Source organism: Poecilia reticulata, linkage group LG1 (genome assembly GCF_000633615.1).
Source record: "Poecilia reticulata strain Guanapo linkage group LG1, Guppy_female_1.0+MT, whole genome shotgun sequence".
In the NCBI taxonomy this organism is placed as follows: Eukaryota; Metazoa; Chordata; class Actinopteri; order Cyprinodontiformes; family Poeciliidae; genus Poecilia; species Poecilia reticulata.
The window spans coordinates 12365169-12388094 of NC_024331.1; the positions used below are offsets into that span (position 1 = coordinate 12365169).

Consider the following 22926-nt stretch of genomic DNA (forward strand, 5'->3'; position numbering starts at 1 on the left):
ATATATAAACCCTCACCTGAACTCACTCACACACACCGAGGTAACTGAAAACCAATGTAAACACGACCTCCAAATACGGAACAATCATCTCCATTCATTCATGTCAACTCCAGATGAACCCCCGGCTTGACCCAAAGGAGGCGCTGGTTTAATTTGCACATTTACAGCCACGTCAGTGCTCCCTCTCTGCCTTTATGACACCAAAAAGAAATCAAAGTATTTATGGAGCTGCTTCTACATTCAGTCACTCTACAACTGCAAACTTCAAAGTATTTTATAGGGACTGATGTGGTAGAGCAACACACTTCAGATTTGGTATGGGAAAGAAAATGCACATGTAACATGAAACTCTAAAAGGAGTGCCATGTGTTTGATTCAGCACTTTGTAGGACCACTTCTTGTTGAGTTTTCAGCTTGAAGTGTTTTGTGGTTTGTCTCTACCTGCTTTGCACATGTAGAGACTGAAGTTTTTGCCCATTTTTCTTGGACTGTCTTTGACTTCAACGCATGAATATGTTTCGATCTAAACTGTCCCATTACAACTCTGACTGCAGGTTTAGGGTCGTTTTCCTGCTGGAAGTTGAACCTTTACACCAGTCTCGACTTCGATTGGGTTCTCTTCTTGGATCGCATTCAAATTAGCTTCATCCATCAACTGTTCCACCTGAAGAAAAGCATCCCCACAGTACAGTGCTGCCACCACCATGTTTTGTGTGTGCAGCGTTGAGGCTCTCCCAAACTTCATGCAAAGCCAAGCAGTCGATGTTCGTATTCACACACCTTCAGCTGTGTGACACCCCTCCTGTTTCAGTATACGTCACGCCCCTAAAGCATGTAGGGAAACGGTCAAGGACAGAGCGCCACACCTTCCTGCAAACAGCCTCTTCCAAGGACAATGACTTGGCAATACCCATTAAGGAATTTTTAGACACTTGACAATCTTTGTAGGCGTTTTGTGAAGAATTGCACGAATGTTCGTAATGCCCCATTGCATTGGATAAGAACTATTTGTGTCTCCTGCAGAATCAGATAGGGGAGAAATTGGAAGCAGACTAGTTGAAGTGAAAAATATTAATTTCTGTCCGAGTGCATTTCTGCATAAATCACGTCCGCAAACTTCTGACCAGTCACACAACACTTAACAAAGAGTTAAACCAACCCAACTTTAAACTTGTCCGCAACTTTCTCCATGACAATGTCTGCTGTGTTTCTTGGTCTTTGTGGTGATGTTTGTTCATTAAGTCTTCTAACAAACCTCCGAGGCCTTCACAGAACACATAGTTTAAGGGTTTGTTCACAGTCTGTTTAGTCCGCGTTAATCAAATGCACAATCTAACTCTGATGCGAACGAGAACAGTGAACTCTGGCGCAGTTTTGAATGCAAAAGAGAGTCTGAAGACCGTTCCAAAAACCGGAAGCGAATCACAGCGTAAGGTATTCTGGGTCAGTAGAACCAAAACAAACATGCTAACCCAGCGCTAGCAGGAGGAATGTCTCATGGTATTTTAACCAACAACAAAAGAGAAATGCTACAAGAGCTAAATTCTGATGCGACTCTATTTTTGTTCACATTTTCTGAAGGAAGACGTTGCACTCATGTCGTCTTCAGAGGTTTTCGTGTCGTTTCAGTAGTTCCTGGTGCAGAGCCACCACAGGTGAGGGTGTGAACGGGTTCTTAAAAGGGTTTGGATCGTTTGACACTGTGCAGTGTACTAGTTACGCTGGAATCCATGTAGTGGTGTCAGAATAAAGTGGTCCAGATACAAAAGTGCACCCCATTTTTCAGATCTTTATTTGGAAGATGGGGTCAAACCATGCATCTCTAACAATTATACTCTATGTTGTGTAGGTCTACTACCCCATAAAATCCCAATAAAATCCACCGTTGTTTGTGGCTTAATGTGACAAAATGTGGAAAAAATTAATAGACATAACTGCTTTTACGGGGCGCCGCTGAAGGACAGGATATGACAGGGAACAATGCGTACAAAATGATAAAACCCATCTTGAGTCGCTCTTGTTCCTCCTCTTGTTTACATTCCTGAGTGGTGTTCGACACAGAAGGATCCTCCCCCTTCTTGTGTGGGCTCAGAGGGGTTTGTGTGTGTGTGTCTGCATGTGTGTGTGTGTGTATGCACACGAGGCATGTGCCCCAACATGTGGGTGATATAAACAGAGGCGAGAGTGTGGGAATAACTCCAGTGAATAGTGTGATTGTACAGTCAAGTCCACATTGCTGCAGATGTTTTGTCAATATGAGGTCAATCTGACTCTTGGTTGACCTTCTAGGACCCTCCTCCCTCCACCCCCGCCCCCCAGACCTTTCCAGCAAGGCCCACCTTGTCCTCTGCAGTGTGCGTCCACCTCCATCTTTCCTTCCACTCGCTCCCTCTTTCTTACTCCTTTGACTTCCCTGATTGCTAGCGTATGTTGGCTAGATGGACTGACTGGCTGGCTGCATGGGGGGAGGAGGGAAGAGGCCGTGTGTGCCCTCTCATGCAGAGAGTCACATGGTGTCCCTGATTGGAGGAAAATGAGTAAAGACTGCAGCTCTGGCTGAAATGGCAACAGACAAAAACGCACAAAGGCTGAGCTGTTTAAAAACGGGTTGCACAACAAGAGAGCCTGAAGAGGAGGAGGAGGAGGAGGGTGTGACAGAGGGGAGGAGAGCAGGAGGGAGCAGACACCGAGGAAAAGATGTGGATTAAGAGAGGAAGAGGAGGGGAGGGGAGAGGGGGAGGAAAGGTGACGGAGGAGGGAGAGAAAGGCAGCGAGCGGAAGAGACAAGTGGGAGATGAGCACTGTAGGAGCGCGGGAGGAGTGGGTGAGACGGGGAGTGAGGAAGAGATCAGACTGTGTTTCTATGTTTTCTGCAAGGCTGAGCGCTGACGTGATTGGCTGAAGGGGGGTGAGGGTGGTTGGAGGGGGGGGNGGGGGGGGGGGGGGTAATGTGTGGAGGGGGAGAGAGAGCAGACCTGACTCTGAGATCAGAGACAGACAAAATGGCTCCCAGAGAACAGAGAAGGCAGCATCAGGGCACTGTCATCTCCACTCACACAGCTGTCAGCTGACGCCGCGCTCACATCTGGCACACCGACACAGGAAAGAGGCTGAGATGATGGGGAGTAATCCTGATCGCCGGCTTCCTGCAGCACTTTTTATTGTTTTATTATTGTTAGCATTCATTATCACAGAGATAAAAAAAAAACAAAAAACACACACTTTAATGCCACGCCGCCTCACAGCTGACCCTTGTTCTAATTTAACCCCTCCGCCCTCCCCTTGGTGGTGCGGCCTGTTGTAACATGTGACGCACTCGAAGCTGAAGTTCCCCCTGCTGCAGAGCCTCTCTGTTCGCCTGCCAAAGAAAACCCTGGACAGGGAATTCACCCAGTGAGAGAAATAAAATACTGTGGGGCAGGATGAAAATAACAACACGCCGACTCTCTGCGGCCACAAGAGGGCGCTGCTGTCAAAGGACAGCATGAGGTTGGAGGTCAGCTGGAGTTTTTCCTCCTGAGGATGTGCCGTCAGAGATGTTGAGCCTCTTTTTATTATTTCTGTTTAAATTGAGTTGCTTTATCAGGCCGTGCACAAATCCACACTCCCAGCATTTGTCATTTTTATGGCTGCAACTAACAATTATTTTAATAGTTGATTATTCTGTCGAATTTTCTGACGATTATTCGGAGAAACAATCTGCACATTCTACAGATTTTAATACAATATTAGAAATACATTAAAATAAACAAATAATTCAATTAATTTTTTAAATAATAAAATTACTATTTCATGACCTGAAATGCAAAAACATTGTAGTATATCTTTAGTGAGCTTGAACCGGGTGAAGATAAAACAGCCAGTCACCATTTTTTGAGTCTGTTCACTCGATTAATGGATTACAAAATTAGTTGACTATTATTTCAATAATACATTCATCATCACAATTGATCAGAATAATAATTTCGGCCTTTATAATTTTAAAAACAAAATATGCAGTATGAACACTGTCCCAACAGGTACCGTTTTCCATCTGAATACACGTTATCAAACACATCCCACTTTTCCACACATTTTCTTTAGTTGACAAAAAATATGAATAATTTTTCATAGCTTTAGTTATTCAAGATGACCCTTTGTCTTTGTTTCCTTTGTAAGAAATAAAATACTTTTTTGTTGATCAATAATGTTGCTACAGATAAGCCCAAAGTGGTTCACTCCCCTGGCAGATTTATGTTTATAATTTATTTTCATTCAATTAAGATGTTTGTTTATAACAGGAAGTGAAATGGAAATCTTCCAAGAGATAACACAAATGGTGTGTCATTTAAAAAACTTCTCCGGGTTTGTTTTTTTTTTACTTCTATTGTAACAAAATTGGCAAGTTTGCAATAATCAGTGTATATAGGAGTAGTGACTAATACCTGCAGGAATGTGCTGAAAGCATAAGTAAGGCATCAACATCTTCTTGGTGGGGCAGGATGGAAAATGGCCTACTCCAAGTTTCTCCACTGTCCAAAAATATGCATCTAAGGATAATTGGTTTATCTAAATAGATTCTTCTAGCATTTTATTGGCATCTATTGGGACTTACGGTAACCACTATTGCTGTTGGAGCAGTACATTTTAAAACCCTTTACAGAGTTTACATTAGATGGAAAAAGTTTTTCAATTCGAAGCTCTGAACTTTAAACTCCCATGTTTGAACTTTGATAACAACACATAGTTGTTCACTCTCTTGAAAAGTTTGGATTAATTCCTGGTTGAAGACTAAACTGTTGTTGGCTAAACCAATTTAAAATTTCTGTATCGAAAAATTGTCAAAATGTTGAGTAAAATGGTTCTTTACCACCTTGGTCAAATGACTGTCAGCCTCTTCACTGTGCTGGTTGTTTTCAAGAACATCCAAACTATAAACCTGAACTATGTGAATGTTTTACTCACAGATATTCAAATTGTTATAAATTTGAATATATGCGACAAAAAAAAATCTGGAATTTTAAGCTGGGAAAGGTTTTAAATTTGAAAGTATGTAAAAACCTTTTTTAATATATGAGACTAACATTAAAAAAAAATCCATGAATAAACAACGTTTGTAGAGCGATTCTGAACCTCAGACTAAAATAATGACCAGTTTTCTTTACATCCTGATGTGTTTGGTTTTTTAAAAAAATAAAAAAAATTCTTTTTTCTCCTTTGGGTTTTTTGAATAAATATAATTACACAGCTCACTCAGGCTCGTTATGGAGTAAAGAGAGTCGACTTATTGGTTCAGTGCATTAACGCTAATGGAACAGAGCAGCCAGACATTAACAGGAGCAAAACCACAGAAACAACAGCACTGCAAAAATATCTGTACATGAGCCTATAATATATTTCAGCCACTTATTCAAGCACAAAAGATTTGACCCTTTGCTGACTTTGACTATTCCCACCATGACCTTTGAAAAAGATCTTGTTGAACTTTTAGATTTAGTCACAGCAACGTTTCATCCAATGGCATCCAAAGCCTTCAAAATATCAGTATTTTTTATAAATCTTAAGTATCATAAAACATCTCAAAGTTCATTTCTACATTCTCAAAGAATTATTACTTTCAAAGAATTACATCACAGACTCAGATTCGAGCTTGAAAGATGTCACTGAAATGTTAATACATTTAAATTTTCTCATTGCCTACAAACCACAATGTGGCCTCGTGACGACTCCTTCCCCAGACGGTGCCGTGGTGAGCTGAGGTCTAATCGCCTTTTTGAGTTTCTGTTGCGATACTTTTTTTTTGTTTGTTTTTTTTTTATTGCTTGCTTCAAACGCTTTCTTACTTTTGTCTAATTTTTGAGTGAAGTTCAGAGTTTTGATTTTCCTCCTCTATTTTCTTTGAGAGCGTTCTGTCTTTATGTTCAGCTCTGCTCCTGATTCATAGTGAGGAAATCATCAAGCCATGCAGCGAACTGAACCAGAACCTCGGGTGCTTTGGGGTGATGTTGGTGAACTCATTGGCCCAGTGTGGCTTTCCACAGAGGTAGATGATGAGAAAGTTGGACATGTCTTTATCCGCCATCTGACGCTCCAATCGGTTTGCAGGAAGACCAGCAAACCGATTGAAACCGATCAGCAGACGTTGCTCTGCAACAGAACTTTCTAATCAGACAAAGTTCTGACCTGGTTTTAGAACAAATCTTGAAGAGATTTTACCGTCAGCTGAGCTGAAACACTGCGAGACTGATTCTGGACCAGTTGATCAAAAAGTGGCTTTTGATAACAACATTTTTGTTTCCTCTGCTCAATGGTTTCTGAACTTAGAGTTATGAGCCAAGAAATCTCTTTCCTTGAACACCTGAAGCCTGTAACGCTTGGATAAAAGCTAAGCGTTTAATTATTTTGGACAATGATTTTCTGACATCTAACATTCCCTGTTTCCTCTCCTGTCAGCGCTCTTGAGGTTTTGTTTGTTTTGTGTTTCTTTACTTAATTTAACTATTATGAAAAAAATCTTAGTATGACTATTCATAAAATAATTCTTTATTGCATGTTTACAATGGTAAATGGTAAAAAAAATTATAATCTCAGAAATATTCAGAATTTATTTTGCCTCATTTAGTAAAAATAAATCAAATGGAGAGCGAAGTAATAAGTACTAAAACTCATCAAGATGTTGCTACAACAATTTCATTTGCTTTGAATTTTGATAGAATGTTTCTAATATTATGCTAAATTAAGAAATCTGCAAGCCCAGAGTGAGTATTACGTTTCACAGTCTGATCACAGTTTGATTGCTTTTACCCTGAAAGTGTTTATTCGTCAGCGACGAATTCCACATGAGTGCTTTTGTTTCTCCATCCTATTTAGTAAAAGTGAAGAACTTAAGCCGCCGAATGTTTAACTTCTGACACCCGCCGACCAGCGAAAGAAGATTACCCAGAGAAGATATCTCTCATGCGGAGCAGCGGGATAATCTGGGAACTTGAGGGGAGAAACATCCTGTTTGACCACCAGCAGCTCGTTTTTCCATTTCTGTCTCTGGGAGGAAGAAACGGAAAAAACAGCAGTTAGCAGAAGTGGGCTCGGATCAGATTAATCAGGACGGTCTCCTGCAGTCAGAACTGACACGAGGCTGTCCTCGGATCCCAGCTGAGGGGAGGGCGACGGGGAGGGTTGTTATCAGAAGTTGGGCAGATGCATGTGGCGCTCAGTTTCCTGTTGACGAGCAAGTGGAAGTGGCATGCTGCACACATTTGCACATGTGCACGTGGCTGCACGCGCGCACGCATCAACACCCAGTGGCACACGCACACATAGACACTGTAGGCACCCCCCGCCCCCCCCTTGATGTGCCCCTGAGCCTGACAGTCTGGACATGGGAGATATCAGAGAGTGGGAGAGGCATGAAAACCCAGCGTCTGAGTCAGATCTGGGTATAGCTGTGAAAGTGCATTTGTAGGTGACAAAATGGCGATGTCAGAGCAGCTCGAGTCCGAAGGAGGTAAGGTTTTGTTTGTTTTTTTTCCCTTCCTTATTCTCGTAGTCCTTCTCGTTCCTGATTTGTAAGCAAAAAACACCAGAAAAACATCAGATGGATTTAACTTTAGTTTGTCTTATCAACTAGAGCAGTAGAGGAAAAAAAAAAGAAAGTTCAGCCCATTCCAGCACGGTTATTTGATTATTCCTGGTTATTCAGCACCAACTTGTGCCAGCTTTAATCACTTCACAGACATGGATTTATGGCTTTAGGTGTGACTGTGCAGCTGGAAGTGTAGCTGGTGAAATGAAGGTTAGGCGTCAGCGTGTGCGTGTGTGTGTGTGTGTGTGTGTGTGTGCGCGTGCCTCGCTGCTTGGGGTGCTGGCTGAAGATAAGGCCGACCCTATGCCTGAGAGCGAAAGAGACGGTGTGCGTAAGCCCTTCAAGCCTTATCCCGGCACACCTCCCACCCCCACCTCCTCTCCATCACTCCGCTGCACACACGTCCACACACATCCACACGCAGCGGGGATTAACCCCGTCATGTACCATTTCAATGGGGACGCTTTTGGAGACACACACACACTCGCACAGACTCACACAGGATTAACTCTTGTGTGTCCATTTCCATGGGTTTCTTAGCCGCTCTCCGGTTGTGTCGGTGTGGACTGCTCGAGTTTCCATGGTGACAGGGGCCAGTGAATGTAAGATAGGCAAATCCACATAAGTCACCCGCAACAGACACTCCGAGCTACTATTGACTACAGCTCCCCTGGTGCTAGACTCACAAAGATGCTGCCAACGGACTGACAGGAGGCTTGTGAGCTGTGAAGCGCTCATGAAACAGGCTTACTTTGGTCAGAAGCAACAAACATAAAGTCAGTTGGAGCTTCTGCTGCTGGTCGGGTGAGAGACGAGGCTTCGAGCAGATTATCCTCTGTAAATGAGTAACACCAAAACTTATTATATATTCGTTTCATACACGAGAGACTGCAAAGGTAGAATTGCATACTGTGCTCAGGTCAAATATAACCTGTTTTTTTTAAGGTTAGGTAAGGTTTGCTTGTCTCTACTGGAACAGAACAATTATTTTAGCGCCACAAAATAAAATGTACACACATCCACACCTGTACATGTTATTTTTAAATGTTTAATACATGGTTTGATTTTTAATTTGCACCTGCTATTCTGGAAAAAAAAACAAAAAACAAGAGACTAGGGCCTTTTGCCTTTTTCTAATAAAAAATGCACATGGATCAGTTTTTACCAAAAATTTTATATTGATAAGTTAAAACACCAGCATCTTGTTTGCAGGCGTGCTCTAACATTAGTTTATTTGACGCTGAAAATATTTATGTCCTCATTACAGAAATTACAATCATATACTGCTAGTGTCAAAACTTTTGCCACATGGGTCAAGATCTTCATGAGGAAGGTACTTGTGCACCAAAAAATGTCAAATGTTTGTGTTGATTAAAAGGCAAACATTTTATTACTTTGTTTTATTAATTAAAAATAAAACATGCTAAAATTTAATGGAACTTTTTTTTTTTTAAAAGAAGGGGTCTCATAGATTTGACAAACAACTAGATCCAAAATAAAGAGGGTCTGGCACAATTCCCTTATCAAAACTAAGTCATCTGGTCTCCAAAGGGTTGAGGATAAATTGTTTTCCGTTTCTTCGACTAGTGAAAATGTACTGTGTATGCTGCAAAACAGGTTTCAATGTGATTTATCCACAGGCAATGTTAGCGTCTTTGCTAACGACTCCTTAAAATAAACGAAACTAAAACAGAACAAAAGAGAAATCTGGAGAGCAAAATTATAAAAATGAGTTAAACCAGCAGCTATAAAAACATCTGTGAGCAGAACAAATGCCTTTTTGTTTGTTCATTCTTGAACCACATTTTTTATTTTCTTTTTAAGAACCAGATTTACGCAACTGTAACTCATTGCTGCATTAGTCGATTAAAGCAGTGGTCATCCTAGATGTGTCATCGCCTGAAAGTGATTGTTCAGCATTATTTATAACCACGCTTATTCAGTTGGACAACACAAGTGGTAAAAGCCAGACCACACAGAGACGCTCTCCACAGAGATTTAATTGCATGCTCAGTATGAATGATTGCAGCAAATTTAACGCTTGCGCTGACTGTCGCCGGTGTGAGCGACAGTCAACGCAGCATGCTCGTCCACGAGAAGTGATAGCTGCAAGTCAATGACTCAGTGCAGCCTACAGGGTTTCCTTTAGAGAAAAGAACAACTTTTTAACCAATTTGAATAACAATTGGTTATAACAATTGTTTGATAGATAGGATCAATTGGAAAAGGTGCTTGGCTTGGAATATGTCAGGTTGGAATTAATTTTCTTTTTCATTACTGCAAAAGAGCCTTGAGACGACGTGCTGTGAACTGGCGCTTTATAAATAAACTGAATTTAATTGAATTAGTAAATGGATAAAAAAAAATAAAAATCTGATTCCAGCAGCTTCTTCCAGTATTCAGCCAAAAGAGGAAAATTATTTGGTCAGTAAAAGCAATGAGATCTTTTAAAACATGAAATGAATCATCATCAGTTTTCTGTTTTAAACCATGGCTCTATATAATCTTTTATAATATAATCTTTTAAAGTTGTTGTCTTTTGCTTAAGTTTTATTTTTAGTCCGGTCTCCATAGCTAAGTATTTTCTTTATTAAGCCACCTGGCTCTCGTCTATTAATTTATGCAAGAATGTTACGAAAGCGCAACTGATGAGTCAGTTTTACAATTTTTTTTCAGCACTTTTTATGTTTTTATTTTAACAAAAATCTGTCTTTTTTTCTGTTTTTTGTTTGCATTCACAAAGAATGTCAAAGATGGAACAGAAGACAGACATTAATTACGTTAATTGTAGTTTTGATGATTCTCGAGCAGCTGTTGCCCAAAAGCTCTGCTAAGGTCTGTATTATGTTACGTTGCGTTACGTTATGTTACGTCTATGGAAGTCAGAAAGGAAAAAAGCTGCTGAAAAAATGTGACACCTGACCTGGAAACTGATGCATCAATTATTTGTCAGAACCTCATCAGAAAGAGTCTCAGGAGGACAGTGACCTAATTATGCAACAATTAGATGTAAAACCTTTAGCAACCCTGTCATATGGGCTGAAGAACACGAGTCTGATTCTAATTATTGTTAATGTGTATAAAATAGTGAGCAGTGTATAAAACATGGTGGAGGATGTGTCGTGGTATAAGGACGACTTACACGTTTTTCGATAGAAAATAAATGCAGAGAGAAATGTTTGATTATTTATCCTGCATATTGAAACATCTTAATGATGAAAGACATTTTACAAAGGAATCAAAGAATTCAAACATTTCTTTTAAGTTCTACTTCAGAAAATCTAAGAGGAAAGTTCCCTTAAGCCAGAAATCTCTCACCAACTCCAGCTTTAAAATCCCATACAAACAGCTGCATTAAAAGGCTGTTTATTTATACCACTAGTAGCTTGTATTTGTCAGTCTTAAAGCTATACAACCTATAATAGTGCAGATGAAGGGGCCAAAGGCTCATACGACAATTAGCAAATTCCCATTTGTTTACAGAGTTTCATCAGGAACATGGTTGGTGTTATTCCTAGATCTAACTCCCAACTTCTAAGGTAAATTAAACTAAATATCTTAAGCTGGAGCTAAACATTTTTGAAGCAGTGTGGACCTAACCTGGCTATTGCCTTTTTATGCAAATTCACTTGATTTTCATCTGCCTTCACTGCTCTGTCTGAATTTTCTCCCATTGACTTGGATTTCCCTGGTAGAATTTCAAGCGGGCCGATCAGCGAACAGAAGGTGAAGTTGTGAACAATAACGTTGATTTTCTTTAGAATTGAATTCTGCCTGTAGTTTTTGCAATGGCAACGGAGGAAGTAGTGAACAAAGCCATTCAGTCCTTGTTGACCATGTTTCTAAATATTGAATTAACTTTGACAGATGACAGTGACAGATGGCTGTTTACAGCTCAGGTTTCATAGCAGCTTTCATTACGTTTTACATGTGTCACTTACTAATATTAGCAATCGGGTAAAATTTAAAACTTCAACAGACTCCACACCTCCAGCAAAAAAAAATCATTGATCACCAGACAAGTGTCCAGACCCTCTGAACAAAGTGAAGAGTAGAATAAGGGGCTGGTTTTTACCAGGCTAGTGTAGATCACACCGACAGGAAAAATAGACCCAAAACAAAATAAATTATTCAGCGTTCTCCTTCAGAAAAAAGCCATCTGTGTAAAAAAGAAAAAAAAAAAAATTAAAATTACTTTTTTGAAAAATTATATTTAAAGGCTATCTGCTAACAGTGTAACCAAAGCAGTACCTGTGTCGGCACAAAGTTGAGCTTGTTTTCTATGTGGCTTCCCTTCATCACTGGTCCTGTTTGGAGCATCCACTGGCAGGATCTTAAGCTGTAGTCATGGAAAGTGTCTGGTTTGCAAACTTGAGGTTCTCATCTTTGCTTATTGCAGATGTTTTGGTTCTGATGGCTTCCTCAGGCCATGTGTCCTTCAGTTTTTAATGTATAGGTGTCTTAGCTAACAGAGCAGAGGCTGGAATGAGAGTCAGTTCCTCTAAATCGGAGTCCGTGGTTCTTTATAAATTATGGGCTGCTTCATCCTGCCTCAAGTATCTTGCCGATTTGTTCACGAGCGACACATGATGAAATTGGGAATGGATAGATGGACCGAGACCTCGTCTGTTGTAACACTGCAGCTCTCTGTTCTGTAGCGGTGAAGAGAGAGCTAAGGCAAAGGGCAAAGCTGTTGAGTTACCAGTCCTAAAATGGTTCATGACCGAAAGACTGAGAAGCAGCAGGGACGAGTTAACTCTGTGGCGTGGCAGGGCCCAGCCTTAAGAGATCTACCTTTCATTTCTATACCATTCACAGATCATCCTGTATTCAACAACTGGTAGCAGACAGCAGAAGTGTACTCCTACTATATAAAATACTAAATACATACATTGGCCACATATCTGTTACTTTTTTTTTTAAAGTGTACAGAACATTTCACAACTATTACACCCTCTCTCTCTTCAACCATGCATATGCTTGTAAATATGAAGGTGATTTCAGCATCTAGCCTTAAGCTCTTTCTGTCTGGTGGCAAAACTGGGATATGTGGCTGACGGTGTTACTCTGTGCGCCTCTTCTTGCGCATCCAAAGAAATGAGTAGAAGTAGTCCAGATATCTGATCAGGATGCCACCTGGAAGTTTTCTTGGTGCACCAACATGAAGCAGACCCCAGGGCAGCCCCAGAGCTCACTGTAGGGACTTTATACCAGGAAAAGCAGAGGGATTACCCAGAATGAGATGGAGAGTGTTGCTGAGGAGAGGGATGTCCAGGCTTTCCTGCTGGAATCTCACTCTTGTGAATGGATCTAGGTGAGCAGAAGACAATGCATGAACGAACGGAAGGTCTTCCAATACGCTGCGTGTTTTCTTCTATAGGTCCTTTTACAAACCTGTTGGATACAGAAATGTATCCAACATGCATTGATCCAATGCATTGAATCTGTAAAGATTAGGGGGCACAAAAATGTCGAAAATTGTTGGCTATAGTCTGACCCTACTTGTTCTTTTTATATTTCAACCTTGGCCATATGGGTGGGATCTCGCTGGCTGTGATCTGAATATCTGATTATAAATTGAGGCGATTTAAGCCGATTTAGAAGCCTGTGGGATTCTCCTTTTGGCTTAGCATCTTTGTGTGTGTGTGTGTGTGTGTGTGTGTGTGTGTGTGTGTGTGTGTGTGTGTGTGTGTGTGTGTGTGTGTGTGTGTGTGTGTGTGTGTCTGCAGTCTGAGCAGAAACTTGCAGAGAGAAAACTTACCCTGTTGATGGATCTGGCTTGTCCACCTTGGAAACAGTTCAGTGTACAAACTTTAAAACGCAATTAATTCAAACCGCTTCGGTCTCATACCTTCCGTGAAAGTTTAGAAGATCTTAATCTTCTTCAGAGTGATCGTGTTGCTGCATCAGCAGTGCTTGCATCACACTGAATGAGCCCACTGTGTACGGCCAGGGCTCTCCAGCTGTCCCAGTTCGGCTGTTAGGAGCATGCTGATGTGCACTAATTAGGCAAACATGAAAACCACTTTGCAGTCAACATGATCTTTGTTTCCACGCAAATTTCCAGTCAGCTGCATTAGGCCAATTCTCATCTGTGTCAGTTAGGAGGAAGAGATGGGATGCAGGGAGGAGGAAGGGGAAAAATGCTTACCAGACAACCTTTATGTGCAGTTGTGCATTAAAGGGGGAGGTGGTGGTGGTGGTGGACAAGGAGGAGAAGAAGAAGAAGAAGAAGAGGAAGGAAAAAAAACGGGGGGAGAGGGTGGCTGACTGTGCTGGGCAGAGAAGAGAGGAGCAAATGCATTGCAGACGGAAAGGAGGAGGGCCTACAGCTATTGTTCATGTCCTCCCGTGAACAAAGGGCTCATCGGGGTCCGTATGTAAACCCACAGCAGGCTCCAGTCCACGGACAAGGCCTCATGCGGGACAAAACATAAAACTACCGACTCCCGCAATTTCGGCCTTATTCCGCTGTTGTCTCTCGTTTTGAGGAGATTTTTTTTTTATTGATCCTGTTGGGAAAGGACGTATTGTTGTGTGGGTACGTTGCGTCCTGCGGGCCTATCCGTTTTTACGCACGGAGCGTACACACGGTCTATCATCACGGATCTGTAAACATCAATTTTCTGATTGGACTTCTTCGCAGGTAAAAGGTCACTTTTCCACCGAAAGACAGTTTTTCTATTGTGAAACGCGACTCCTAATGCAATTAAATATGATTAACGAGCACTCGCGTTGGAAATGTATCGCTATTTAATAGGAGATTTGCCGTAGAGAAGGAATATAACGTCAAGGCGTTAGCCAAAAGGCTATCTGCTAACGGCTAAACTAGCCTGCCCGTCAAAGGCCTGCGAAGCAGTGTTGTAGTTGTGAAAGGTGTCAGGGTTATTTCTCTTCTATACCTGGGTGTTTAAGCGAACCTTACATTTGGTAGAAAATATATAGGTTTCATGTTTTACCGCAGACATTCCCAGTTTTCTTGCATGTAGGTCTTGTAGCGTAGCTTAGCTGGTGGCTACGTGCTAACATAATGCGATGGCTGCCTTTATAATTGCCTTTGTAACCAATTCTTGTAACTTTACAGTGAAATATTTCAGCAGCGTGAAGTTGAAACATGCATTACAGATGCATAAAGTGTAACAAAAAGAAATATAAAAGTGTATGACTTGGGTAGTTTGCTTGGTTTCTCCTAAATAGCGCTAATAGAAACCACAGTGGCGGTCTGTGACGAAACCAATCCAAGAAAAATAAAAAGTGAGTGATTGTAGTTATTCTGGTGACAGGAGATCAATGCTATTAAATTCGAACTGTTTAAGGCTTCAACGCCTCTTTCGGGATAGGGTTTAGGTTGAAGTCTGACTACATAGTTTATGTAAAACACATGGACATGTACAGTATGTGTACATAAACCGTATGTAATGTGTTGTTTGCTTGTAAAAGAGAGAGGAGCATGATTCCCAGTGGAGGAAGTGGAGTCCAGCTGATGCGATTGTGACTGACTGTCATTAACCGCTAACAGGAGAGGAGAGGAGCTAATGGAGCTTTCAACAACTAATGGACACATAACCATTGATTATTTATTTATTTCTTTATCTGGCGGTGCATCCAGCCTATAGCGTGGTGTTGCAATCCAAACTGCTTGTTGTTCCTTAAAGAGCAGACAGCTTCAGATGAGTGAGTGTTTTATTGCTTTTCTTCCCAGCTGAAGATGGGGAAACCTGTTTTAAAAGGCCTATTTGTTTACCTTTAGGTTTCTAACTTTTCCCACAGGCTGTCTGCAGTCTACAACACACATAGCGGGCATACTTGACTGTCATTACTCCTTCTTTAGATTCATGGGATTTTTATCTTTAAGTGACAAACCTGAATGAATAGTTTAATGGAAAACTGATACACCTCCTTTTAAACAACTCTTGAGAGTTTTACTGCTAACGTAAACTAGGAAAGAAGTGTTTTTTTGTTTTTGTTTAATTTGTTGTATGTACTTGAATTTCACATTAGTATCTTTTTTTTTTTTTTTTTTTTACAATTACATTGGTGCAGCTGTAGAAAAAGTATCAGTCGGTCAGATTTCCTATAATCGGATGTGATTGGTGTTTAGCAGATCAGATGCCAGAAAAATCTGCCAGTTTTTTTCCCCCCCTTTCTCAAGGGGTATTTATTCAGTTATTTGTATTGTAGATGTACATTTAAACCGAGTATTGCTACCAGTAGTTGGTTATTTCCATAAGGTTTGTGTAGTGATTAAAAAATCCTTTTCTTTTTTTATTAGGTTTTCATTTTTCTTCCAACTCTATAACATGATGAAAAAATACAAGCTGGGCTGTTAAAGTAGATTCAAAAGTGCATCACCTGTTGGTTGAGTTCTTGGTTTTTATGAATACCAAAAAAAAAAAATCCTGGTCAGAACTGATTGAGGGGAAAGTTGGCCATTTTGGATTTCAATTGATTGATGTATGTCTGTTCAATAGTAACAGGACAGGGGGACATTAAGGAGGAGGGGCCTCACCATGGTGACGGTGGGGTCATGACACCTACGCCGCTATGCCTGGATGGTCTTTATGACGGAGCTGGGCAGTTATTGTAAAAGAAAAAAAAGGATGGGAACTGTTTGTGTCTGGGAGAGACATCGGTCTGTTTTATGAGTGTTCGTGTCGAGGACATGTGGTCTGCTGGTATTTTTATATTTAGAGGTGTTTTCATGGAGATTAGATGGTGGCGAGGCGGAGGATTGGTTAATGTGCGAGGAAGGAGGATGCTCCTTCGCCGTCTTTGAGTCACTAAAACGGACACGTCGGGCTGACGTCCACATGTGTTGCTCCCCCAGATGAGCCCCATTAATCAACTTGTACTGAAGACATTGTTGCACCAAAGACTTGTGGAACAATTTATCTTTTGTCTCCGAGCTTTGGGCGTTACTGTTCCACGTATTCTCTGCCGTAGTCTGTCTAGTTCCCTTTTTATTGTCACAGATATTTATGTTTTTCCTCTCTTGTGTGTCTCCATGTCATCCAGGCTGTTCCTCCAAGTCATTCAAGCTGTACTCCCCCAAGGAGCCCCCCAACGGTAGCACTTTCCCCCCTTTCCACCCCGGCACCATGCTGGACAGAGACGTGGGGTGAGTTTCCTGCCCTTTTGTGCGTTTTAAACATCTAGTGCTGGTGTTTGTAGCTTTGTGAACCGTATTGTATTTATAAAGAGAGTACAACAGGGATTTAATCATGTAGCACTCGTATTTGTCTGATGTACATTAATCTGTAGTTTCTGGTTTAGAAATTTTGTGACCTTTCTCATCATCACCATTTTTGTGTAAATGTCTGGTTTGTGTTAATATTTATATAGAATGATAAAGAAAGGTGGGTCAGGTGTATAATTGTTTTATACACCTAGAGCTGAAGTCTTGGTGCAGCTCTAGTCATTTAGCTGGTGGGCTGATCACTCAACACCTGGAGCAACAACTTAAGTCAAACTGCAAATTAAATGGTGTTCAGAAAGTAGTCTAAATTTATTGGACTGTGGAACATTATATCTGGCGTTTCTTTATTTAAAAAGGAAGCGTTCAAAGTATTTGTGCCGTTTGTTGTGTTTATGATGACCCATCAAAAATGATCCACATTGTAATGACAGAAAAAAAGCTTCTAAACTTTAATTTGTTTGGGACATTTATATCAGTTGTTGTTATAGATGCTATAAAACTGTAGAAACTGAGTATAGAAGATATTTAATGTAAATAGTAATAAAAGAACAGCTATTTTTCTTCCATTTGGTGAAAAATGAAATGACTATGAACCTGAAGTAAAAGCAGTTTTTCTGCCGGATGAAGAAAAACGTTTCTTTAATATTGTGGATGTATCGTGTCGAAACCCATTTTCTGCTTCATGTTTCTTTTTTAATAAAACACAGGTTAAGATAATTGAGAAGTGCTGTTCATTATATTTTCTTTGAATTCTGCTCGTATACTTTCTGGTGAAGATGAACAAGCATGTAGAAGAAGCTAAAGTTTAATGAAACAATCTTCTTGTTTTCCAGTCCCACTCCGATGTATCCGCCCTCATACATGGAGCCAGGAATAGGGTAAGGCAACACTGTTTCCTTTTCCCTTCAGCTAGTCTTAATGTGGTGTGTTAATGTGCTTTACAGCAGCTGTCAACTCCTCCCCTTTAAATTAAGATTTAGTCCGAGAAACGCTTGAACGTACAAGTGCTGTATTCTCATCCCTTCTTTCTTATTCATCTTGTGTTTTTGTGCTGTAACTCAGGAGGCACACACCATATGGTAACCAAACAGACTACAGAATATTTGAGCTCAACAAGCGGCTACAGAACTGGACAGAGGTTTGTGTCCAACTGGATGCACAAACGCATGCCTGGAAATGGACACAAAAACAGTTGTGGTAATTCTCGTGTGCTGTGTTTTTCTTCAAATTATCCACTAGGAGTGCGACAACCTGTGGTGGGATGCTTTTACTACAGAATTCTTTGAAGATGATGCCATGTTGACCATTACTTTCTGTCTGGAAGACGGTCCCAAGCGTTACAGTGAGTAACGAGCATTACTTGAGTTTTAGTCTGCTAATGAGCCCCTATTGTTGACCCTTAACATTTTTCAGCGACAACCTTTAGTTATCCACAATGACTACAGATTCAATTATATATTCATGATGATCTATGCAATTATAGATCATCATGGTACATGTCACACTGCGTGAGAGCATTAACCTCTGTTCTGCTACAATGTGGAGTGTAAAATACAGAGTTGCAAGTCTACTAATAACAGCAGACATAGAGCTCAGCAGAGAATGCAACCACCGTTGTTGACGTACGTCTTATTACAGGAGGAGGTGTTCTGGGAAATGTCCAGAGCAAAGACAATAAGATGTTTGTCACAGTAGCATTCACAATGTACATTTCTTTGAGATTTGTACATTTTTTTTCTTGATATTTGACCTCTGTCTGTTATTAGGCGTGAGCCGCTATGCGATTCTGACAGTATGACAACGTGAATATTGCGATACCAGTATATGTATACAAAAAAAATTGTTAGAATAAAAATGGGACTACTAGTTCACATGATCTAGAATCAACCACCTCTATAAAATTAAGAAAACACTAGCATGATTAAAAACAAAAAACAGCCCCTTCTTCTGCGCTTTGTTCAGAACAAAGAGATCTGGACTCTTTGCTATTTGAGAAACGATTACATCTGGGAGGCTGGTGATTTGATTTGACCAAATCGCCAGCATTTGGCTGTAACGCATGTAACTCGCTAGCTACGCTATGAAGTTTACCGGAAATTTGCTAGGAAAACGCAGACCTGAATGCTTTTTCTTTGATTTTTGTGGTCTTCTGGTAAAACGGATACTCTGATAGGAGGTGTGTGGTACTTAGTTTCCACACCATTGCTTTCTGTGTTTAATTCCATTTTCTTTTTCCAAACAACCAAATTACTGTTTCTTGAGGGTAAAAAAATGTAGTGGCGTTTTTTTGTCCGGCTGACCAGCAGCGTCAATTCAGTAGTTTTAAAACCTTGATAGATCTGGATGCTCAGTTGCTTTCAGCTCTGTTGGACCGACTAACCAGAGGTCACTGGTTACAAATTTCAAATATTTTCTGGTGGTTCTTTCACAGCAACTTTTTTTTTTATGGATAAAGGCCATAAATCGCACAGTGCGAGTCCGGCTTCAGAGGCCAAACACACCAAACCAGCCACTGGTTCTTTGGAACATCTTAACAGCGCGGCGTTAAATTCCTCTCCTCGTGGGTCAGCCTCCTGCACGCTGAAGAGATAATGCAAGCATTTCAAGCAGTTGTGTTGGAGCAGAGATTTATCTGCAGCGTGTTACTGACCAGCATGTCTGCGAATGTTGCCTTTTTGAGTTGCTATGGCAAATAACGCACCGCCTCGAGATCTACGATCTTACCTGATTTACTTCGTTCCCCCTGTCTAGTGTTAGAAAGGAGTCTGTTTTAAATGAGACTTAAACAGCAAAAACAAACAAAAATGAAATGCTGTGTGTGAAATTCATTTTCTATACTTAAACATATCCCGAGTTTTGAGTGTCTGTCTTTCTTTAGAGGCACAGTGGTTGGTAGTGATGATACGATTCCAGTCAGAAATGGCACAACCTTTCTAATGGTGTTTGTCATCAATAGTTTCTTGAAATCCTCCTATTAAACCCAGTTTTCCTTCCTTTCAACTTCTTCAAAGCAAATAACCCATTCAACAACAATTGAACCAACTAAGGAGAAACGCATTACCTTGACTCAGGATCAACTGCATCTCTATGAAATTCTGAAAAAGCACCACTCGGTTAATTTCTTTTCTTGCAGTTTTCTGATTTATCGTTTTTAGCCCGAGTGAGCACTGCACTGCCTTTCATCTCCAAAGTGTGACGCCTTTTATGTTGCTGTAAAAATAAAGCAAAAAGAGTGTCTAGACTTTTTGTTAAATGAGTTCAAAGTACTCGCGACGAGCCGCAGATTTATTTCTGGTCATCTTGCAATACGTCCTGAAATTTTATAACTTCAGCTGTTCAACAATAAGCTATGCAGTATCTCAATAAAACAAACAAAAGTTGTCAAATTTTCTAACCTTTTTGGAGGCTTTTATATTTTCTTGGTCTATATATATGTAATATATATATATATCTTTTTGGTCATTCTCATGGCGTGTCGCCTGTGTGTAGTGTGTAGTTCAATATAGAGGAAAAAAAAGACTTAAGAAAGAGGAGTTTTTAGTTTTATCGAACATTTTTTCATTTTGCGAAGTTTTAATTTGTATCTTTTTTTTTCTTTTTTTTTTTTTTTGGAAAGACCTCATTACTGTATAATCTATTCTCCACTAATCTGGAACAAACTTCCAGAAAACTACAAATCTGCTGAAACCGAGTCCATTTAAATCGAGGTTAAAAACCGGTTCAGAGTTGCTTTGATTCTGGAACATTGATCATGTATTTGATGTATATTTGCTTGGTGATTTTGATTATGGCATTTGACAAAATGTTTATTGCTTAACAATTGACTGTTTGATGTTTTTATGGTGTAAGGTACTTTGATCTGCCCTGTTGTTCCCATATTGACACAAACAAACTTGACTTAAATTTCACCAATTTTTTTTTTTTATTGTGTTTGTGGACTAAATTTCTGCCATTCTAGAATAATTCCCCAGTGGCCGATATTTATTTTTATTCATTTATTTTTTGTGTGAACTTTCCAGTTTGTTACAGCTCTGTTTGTTTAATACAGTCTATTTGAGGAGACGCCATAGGAGCCTTTTCTGCTCTTTGTCAATTAATTGCATTAGAGCGTTAAACAAACTGTTGCATAACAGCATCATTTAGACCAGCGCCTCAAATTGGACCTGCAAATATTAGTTTTTGCTGTTGTCTGGTCAACAGATGAGCCAAGAATGTTTTTCACATCTGTTTCTTTTTGTTTGTTTGTTTGTTTTGTTTTCTCTCTCCAGCGATTGGTCGGACGTTAATTCCAAGGTACTTCCGTAGTATATTTGAGGGCGGGGCCACAGAGCTCTACTATGTGCTGAAACATCCCAAGGAATCCTTCCACAATAATTTTGTTTCCCTTGACTGTGATCAGTGCACTATGGTCACTCAAAACGGAAAGCCCATGTTCACACAGGTACGTCGGTAACGTTTTGTCATGAGAGAGACTTCCTCCTTCACGGCCTCGCAGGCTGAATCCGTCCTCTGAACCTCTGCAGGTGTGTGTAGAGGGCCGCTTGTACCTGGAGTTCATGTTTGACGACATGATGCGGATAAAGACATGGCACTTCAGCATCAGACAGCACCGTGAACTCATCCCCCGCAGTATACTGGCCATGCACGTAAGTGAGGGACTGGGTTATACATGGATACGTACAATGGGCGTAGTTTAAAGTCGTTTTTTTTTTTAATCTCGTTCCAGGCCCAAGACCCACAGATGCTTGACCAGCTGTCCAAAAACATAACAAGATGTGGCCTGTCAAACTCCACCCTCAACTACCTCCGGGTAAGGGGAGCCAGAGCACTGTTTTTGTTTGTTTTCCGTTCAATTCACACCACGAAGCTGACTTTTATAGATGAAAATATCAGCAGGTTAATGCTGCAAAATCCTGTGTTTTCTGGATGCACTCTATAAAATAAAGAGCTTCAATAATTGGGAACAGCTCTCCCCCAGAAAGCACAAAGTAGCAAGATAACAAAGTATTTGTGTTTGCCTCCATTTGCTTTGGTGTGTCCTCTTATAAAAAACAAAATACAGCCGTTCTTTTATTCCAAATTATACATTATACAGTTTGCTCTTTTAATAATCAGTGTTGTGTGTTGATTGTAGGGCTTATTTCAGTTATCTACCAACTATTGTGACGATTAATCTGATAAAAATTGGAGATTTTTCATTTAAGGCTTTTTTTTCTTTTCTTTTTTTTTTACAATATTAGAAATGCATTTAAATATGCAAATTAACAAGTAACTTGTTTTTTAAATTAGAAAAATATTTTATTGCATAAATGCAATGACATTTGTAGCAAAGCATTTATCTGCAACTAAAATAATACTTCTAGCAAGACAAAGTCAGCCATTTCTGCTTGATTTAGCATCAGTACAGTATTGGGATAATCTGTTTATTTTTTGGATCAACTGATTATTGAACGGGAAAAAAATAATTTGAGCTGGGCGAAGCTAAAATTTGAGACATTTTTTCCCCTTAAAAACCAAAATGTGTAAAAAAAAAATTTGTACAGTTTTGGCTTAATTACAGAAAGTTCTTTCATCAGTTGGTCTTTTTTGAGTCTGTATGCTCAAATGATTCATCAGTTACTAAATTAGTTAACAATAATTTCAATAATCATTAGTCCAATTAATCGTTCCAGGCTGTTGATTGTTGGTGTCTTCAGAATGAGCATCTTTGTTACGTTCTCGATTTGAAATGACAGATTTCTAGAGCAAACCTGTTCCTGTTGGGATGTTCTTACTGGTTTAATGATGATGTAAAGCTCAGTTTAGTTTTTTTGGTTTACGATCAACAGTTTCGTCTTCACCAGCACGTGATTCTGAGTTTATAAGTTTCAGCAGTTTCAGAGAGCCGCAGCACACAGAGCGAAGCAGGAAGTTTTTAAGTGTAGTTTTCTGAAGGTGTACGTTGTTCTGATGAACTCCTGCTGGGTGCTTCTTTGTGAGGCTGTCTTGACGCTTACCTTGCAGCTTTTTGTTAAAGAACAGAAGCTCAGTCTGTGTGTGAAGTCGGGTTACTGCGTCTGTGTGTGAGTCCTGCTGTCAGTGAGGAGAGGCTGCAGCGGCAGAAATACAGACATTCAGCTGGATTGTTGTTTTAAAAAATATTACCACTGCGCATTAAATAAAGCTGTGG

At 40.2% G+C, this 22926-nt stretch overlaps 1 protein-coding gene across 4 annotated transcripts in view; it reads left to right on the forward strand.

The window, feature by feature from the left end:
- ldb1b (LIM-domain binding 1b) overlaps positions 1–22926 on the forward strand; it is a 31875-nt gene that overhangs the window by 4372 nt on the left and 4577 nt on the right. Inside the window, exons 1-8 of one of the 4 annotated variants that reach the window (XM_008410131.2) lie at positions 7403–7483; positions 16577–16679; positions 17591–17635; positions 17820–17895; positions 17997–18099; positions 21026–21198; positions 21281–21403; positions 21484–21567. In XM_008410131.2, coding sequence (XP_008408353.1) covers positions 7450–7483; positions 16577–16679; positions 17591–17635; positions 17820–17895; positions 17997–18099; positions 21026–21198; positions 21281–21403; positions 21484–21567 — 741 coding nt within the window. In that variant the 5' untranslated portion in view covers positions 7403–7449. Of the gene's footprint in view, positions 1–7402; positions 7484–13797; positions 14208–16576; positions 16680–17590; positions 17636–17819; positions 17896–17996; positions 18100–21025; positions 21199–21280; positions 21404–21483; positions 21568–22926 lie in introns of those variants that run through there. The other 3 variants (XM_008410145.2, XM_008410154.2, XM_008410139.2) reach the window with 3 other exon arrangements.